Source organism: Urocampus carinirostris, chromosome 10, assembly GCF_059441175.1.
Source record: "Urocampus carinirostris isolate Australia breed hairy pipefish chromosome 10, RoL_Ucar_1.0, whole genome shotgun sequence".
In the NCBI taxonomy this organism is placed as follows: domain Eukaryota; kingdom Metazoa; phylum Chordata; class Actinopteri; order Syngnathiformes; family Syngnathidae; genus Urocampus; species Urocampus carinirostris.
In genome coordinates, this window is record NC_142358.1 from 19,360,323 (window position 1) to 19,366,035 (window position 5,713).

At 39.5% G+C, this 5,713-nt stretch overlaps 1 protein-coding gene across 1 annotated transcript in view; it reads right to left on the minus strand.

The window, feature by feature from the left end:
* The window catches only part of naalad2 (N-acetylated alpha-linked acidic dipeptidase 2), a 29,366-nt gene extending 25,452 nt beyond the window's left edge, over positions 1–3,914 (minus strand). The window contains exons 1-5 of the mRNA XM_088346286.1: positions 3,674–3,914; positions 2,870–2,978; positions 2,606–2,792; positions 346–447; positions 137–262 (exon numbers count right to left, since the gene is read on the minus strand). Of these exons, the coding sequence (XP_088202412.1) occupies positions 137–262; positions 346–447; positions 2,606–2,792; positions 2,870–2,978; positions 3,674–3,755 (606 nt within the window). The 5' untranslated portion in view covers positions 3,756–3,914. The remainder of the gene's footprint in view (positions 1–136; positions 263–345; positions 448–2,605; positions 2,793–2,869; positions 2,979–3,673) is intronic.
* Positions 3,915–5,713: the final 1,799 nt, after the last annotated feature.

The following is a 5,713-nucleotide window of genomic DNA, read 5'->3' on the forward strand; positions in this document are numbered from 1 at the left end:
CACAGATTATCAAAAGGTTGCACAGGCCACAATAGCATCTGAAACCTACATTAGGGAAAGGAAAAACTGCTCAACAAGTACATCATCAGATGACCATCCCACTAATTATTGGAAATCTGCGGAGTGCATTTCTTACCTTATTGCCTCGGAATATCTTTCCATATCTGACAATGACGATTTTGCCGATCACGTTGATTCCCATCTGCATCTCCAACTGGGAAAAGTCTTCCGTGCGGCCGTAGTTTACGTACACCAAGTCCCCCTGCACAGAACGGCAGGATTGTTAATCGGCAGCGCTTACTTTTCCTTGTACCAGCACGACCACAATAATTGTGTGTTGTGCACCTCAGGTTGTCCTTGAGCAGAAAAGGCACTGTAGGGAGGCACGATATTCACGACATCTTCATAACCTGCAGGACTGGGCTCGAACAAGGATGTGTTGAAAACCTTTATAGACAAAGGTCAAATCAAGTTAAATGCAACTTGGTTTAAATTTCTAAACAAGTACATTTGAAACTAGGCTGGATGAAAATGTTCTTGTCGAGTTTTTCTAATGTAGCTGTAGGTTTTTATTTTTGTTTGGGTATGCTTAAGTGTGGCAAACCCGTCTTAAAAGAAATGCAATGGCCTTCCGGTTCATTATTTTTACTAGGGATGTTCGATTCAACATTTTGTCTAAAAAATTCAGTAGCTAAATTTTGAGTAGCCCAATACTACTAGAACAAATATTTTTTGTCATGATGACAAACACCTCTCCAGTGATTATTTTGACTAGGGATGTTCAATACGACATTTTGTCAGGGCAATGCCGATAGCCAAATACTAAGTAGTAATTGATACCAACACATCATGCAGATACTGTTACTACATATAACTCCTGTTATGATGGCATGGCAAATGCATTTTCGCTAATAACTTCTACCAAGGATCAGTGTATGAAACTCATGACAAAAAGTTAACAGACACCAGGGCAGACAACACTGAAAAGTTGAGGACAACTCTGAAAAGTTGCCTGCCCAGCCATTAAGTTGCCTGCCCAATTTTTTACAACTTGAAACACGGTAAGACGAAAAAAAAAAAAGCCATTATTGCAAACTATTAAGGATTGATAATCAGAATATATCACAGAACAACACTTTAAAATTAAGTTAATTATAAATCTACTTATAACATTCATTGCATGTATATGACATCACTGTTTTCCATCTGCCATCCGTATGTACCTGTATTTACTCATCTTCATTCATGGAATGTTTACGTTGCATCATCTGCTACAAGCCACGTGAACTCCACCTTCCACGATGCTTTTAATGTAAGTTTACGTTTTGTAGCGTCATAAATTTTGTGAGCTTCTTTTGAATCTTTCTTCTGGGGCTGAGGTTTTGGCTTGATTCCTAAACACTTATCCATTTTTCTTGTGTTCTCTGTGCGTCTACTTTGAAAAATGATACGCAAATCCACGACCTTATAAGGCTCTGGAAAGTCTGGAAGCACGAAGTTATTTGATGCAGGCTTCTGATCGGCTGCCGTTACGCAAATTTCCAAACGAACCGAAATTCAGAAATTTCCAAACCGAACCAAGATTTCGAAATCGTAATAAAGCAAACGTTTGATTTGCAAATAAATATTTCGGGGTTTTTTTTTTTTTTTTTTGGTCTGCCTCCCGGGCGGAGATGTTTTGTAAGTTGTACGCCCGACGCAAAAGATGCACGCCCAGGGCGTCCGGGCAGATGTTATTTCAGACACTTCAAGGATGCTAGGTTACATTTTGTTAGACGGATACCACATACATTTGCTATGAGTACATACAATTCCTGTCAGGGTGACATGGAAATGACCTTTCAACTAATCAATTCCAGGAGAGATGTCCAATACCATATTGTGTCGGGAAAACAACATATATTTTTTTCAGGAAATATATTTAAAGCCCAATGTAATATTTTTCCCAAATGACATTATTTCTTAACTCATATCAGTTGTTTATTATTAAATGGCCACTTGATGGCAGCCAAGATTGGGGCCAGATACCATGGCAGGTACCAATACCTTAAAAAACGCTGCTGCCGCTGATCACTCATATAATGTGGGGGGAATCACACTGGTAGGGTGTAATTTGATGGCTGAAGACCATTCCTGAGGCCATCTACTGCCATCCCTATCCGTGCTAATTAGTCGACGCTCAGGTCTTTTGCCTAACATGGTTAGTCTGTGCCTTGACAAAGGTTTTTACTAAACGATTTTATTTTATTTTTTTATTATTTAAATCATTGTGTGTGTCTGTGCATTTGGTGTTCTGGGTTAAGGACTAGAGATATCTTCATTATTTGACTTGGATTATTCTAGTTGGATTCCAGCTCTCATGAGTCTCATTTGTTGTTCTGTTCAGTTTTATCAGTTTTTTTTCCCTCTCATGGCAGCCAATCAGCCTCTTGTGTCTGGTCCACGACCGTCTAATTTTATCATTAGCGAGTAGGCACATTTCAGCTTTCTTTCAACCTTTTAATATTCTCTAAAATGGCAGAAAGAACATCCTATAATACTCTGAAGCACAAAATCTGTATGACACGAATGGCGTCTTCATATTGGTATGATTGAATCACTGTACCTCCTTGCCTTGTGCATTAACAATGGCAATGTAATTCGGATTAGAAACATTAGGGTAGGACAGCAGGACATCATATGGCACCATCTCGACTGAGTCCAAACCAAACTCCAGCCACTCTTTCTGAATCTCCTCCGCATACTTAAGGTTCTGTTCTGTTCCTGACAGGTGGGGGAGACGTGTGAATTTCCTTGGGAAAAAGATTAATAATTGTTGAGCATATTTGTCTTGGAATAATACTGTACTGCAAGTTTAATAGATTCTTACCTGAGATACTCTCTGATCTTGCTAGGTTGCATTTCGTTCAGAAACTCCACCAAATATTGACTGGATTTACTGCTTACATAGTTAGGGTGGGTGCCCTTCATTAGCCAGCCTGCAGCATGTAAACAATTTGCAGCAAACTGTAAATAAAATAATTCAACATGTTGCAACTTTTTACTATTTTGCAGTAGCAATGGCCAGGTCAGGTCATGTTTAGTTGTATAGCCCTTGATCACAAGAAGTTTCAAAGGGCTTTACAGACTTCAGACTATTACACCATCCCCTAAACTAAAACCTACACGAGGGCAAGGAAAACATCCAAAACCTCAGCATGAGGAAAATGAAGAAGGATTTATCCGAGCGCTTCTAAGAGAGACACGTACATGGACGCACAACAGAAGCAGCTTGACAGAGGCAGTAACGGTGATTTTAAAACTTTAACAGTTTTACAGTGATCTAGCAAACACGTCATTCACACACACACAAAATACGATTAGGATAAATATCAACAATTATAGTATGTGGCTTAATCACGTGCTGAAAAGGGAGTGTCCATCCATCATGTAGAAAAAAGTACCGTTATTCCAAGAAGGTTAAGAACAATTAATTCGGTTTCATCGAGAAATCCAATTTACCGGTCGATTCAAGTCAAGTCATGATTCAAAATCGATTGTTGACTGCATGTGCATGCAACTAGTGACTCGGTGAAGCAGCAATTGGAGATGCCGACCTCTTCCGATTCATTTCACACAACTTAAGTTTAAATTTCTTCCCTGCTTGTTTTAAATCCACCTCGACGTGACTCACCTGCGATAAAACCTGCCGAAAACAAAGCAGCCACTGCCGAAATCCACCAAATGCAGCGGACACTTCTGCTGCTTTTGGCCATGATCCGCCATCTAACAGTGGGTCGTTCGCAAACGAAACGGGTTTATCAACGGGCTCTTCGAAGTGGGCGACAAAAGCCGGCTAACACATCAAAAAGGAGCCGATATTATGCCGGAAAATGCCTCCCCCCCGGTATGACGTCTCTCCTCGCTGGCCTCCAAGAAACTTTAGTTCAGAGAGCGAAGTATCGTTCGCGAACGTAATAGATTTATGAGCTGGCTCTCTGAACTATACCCTACTTCACAGCAACCAGTAGTCGGCTCCCTACTCGGCGCCTTCTTTTTCTCTCGCTTGAAAACATTTCTCTTGGGCCTTTTTCAGGGATCATGTTTCAATTAAAATTTGTTATATTTTTCTTTTTTCAAAGGATTCTATGTTGCTCGGCTTTAAAGTTGTTTGGATAAAAAAAAATTAAAACATTTTTTAAAAGTAAAAGTTATATTTAGATTGAAAAAAAAAACAACTAAAGGCTATTATAACATAGTAGTACAATAGTTTTTAAAATGATTGATTTATTATCAGCATACACAAAATAGATAATCAAAGAGCCTTTTGGGAGCCAAGAGCCAGCTCATTTCAGTTAGCCTAGTCGGAAAAGCCGGCTCTCCAAAATGAGCCGGAATTCCCATCACGAGGTAAGGACTCCTGCTTAAAGGGACAGTGTGTATTACTTGACCACTAAATGTCACCGGATTGTGCAATGCTACTGAAAGTGAATGAGGACTACAAACTACGGAGACTCAAAGTGCCCAAATTTGACTATTCTTCTTTGCTCTCTAGTTTTTTATTTGGGTGGGATACCCATAGCAGCATGATGGCAGACAATTTTCAGTTCCCTCTGGGTGAGGCTTATGTTATATACAGTAAATGCAAATTTCCTGATTTACAAGTACAGTGGAACCTCGGTTTTCGAACGCCTTAGTTCGAACAAATCGGTTCTTGACCAAAAATTTAGAGAAATTCTTGCTTCGCTTTTCGTTCAAAAAATCGGAGTTCGAATGCCGGTACGCTAGGGGCCACACTGAGCGGCGTACGAGTGTAGATTGCCCCCACCCTTCGTGAAGAACTGTTGTCAGGGCAACGCACACTCCTTTTCTGTTTTCGTTTTTCAAAAGCGGAAAGGGAGTGTTTTAACCCCTAATTATGCCTCGGAAGAAGCTTGGTGCAAGCAGCAAAGTTGCTCCAGGTGAAAAAAGAGGAGTAGTGCGTACAACTACTGCATTTAAGAAAGAAATAATAACAAAATATGAAGGTGTGCGAGTTTCCCTTCTTTCAGGAATACAGCATGGCTTCTGCCGACTGGTAAGAAATCCTATTCATAATTCTTTTCTTTATCCTTTAACCGCTCACCACTTGTTGTGGAGATCCGGGTGCTAAATGACGTGTAAACAACTTGATATTTTTATTTTTACACGTTCATGTTAGCTTAATCTTTCGTACGGAAGATTACGCTAACGCGAACGTACGATTAGCCTGGGTTAGCTTTACGTTAAATATTCAAGATAAACATTCAGGGTTTTGGAACGGATTAAAACACTTTTAATGGGAAAAAACGGCTTCAGTGATCGTACAAATCGGTTTTCGTACAAAGAAATGGAACGGAATATGGTCGAGAACCGAGGTTCCACTGTATTTGAAAGACGCAAGTTTATCATAGTTCATATACTTTTGCTTATTATTTAAATAGTTTTTAGCGAAGTTTATTTACCACTATGAGGTGCTTAACAGTACACACTGTCCCTTTAAGATCAAATAAAATTGTTTCATTCACACTGCTAATATAAAATTCAACATGTCAACCTTTTGTAACATGCCAATTAACTAACTTTAAGGTAGGTCTGGAAACACTTTTTTTAGATAGTGACTGAAAAATGTATCTTTTTGGTCATTCTGAAGACCTTTGCAGAGTAGTCTCTTTGCCATTGCAGGAAATCAACACACAAGATTAAGGAAACACAA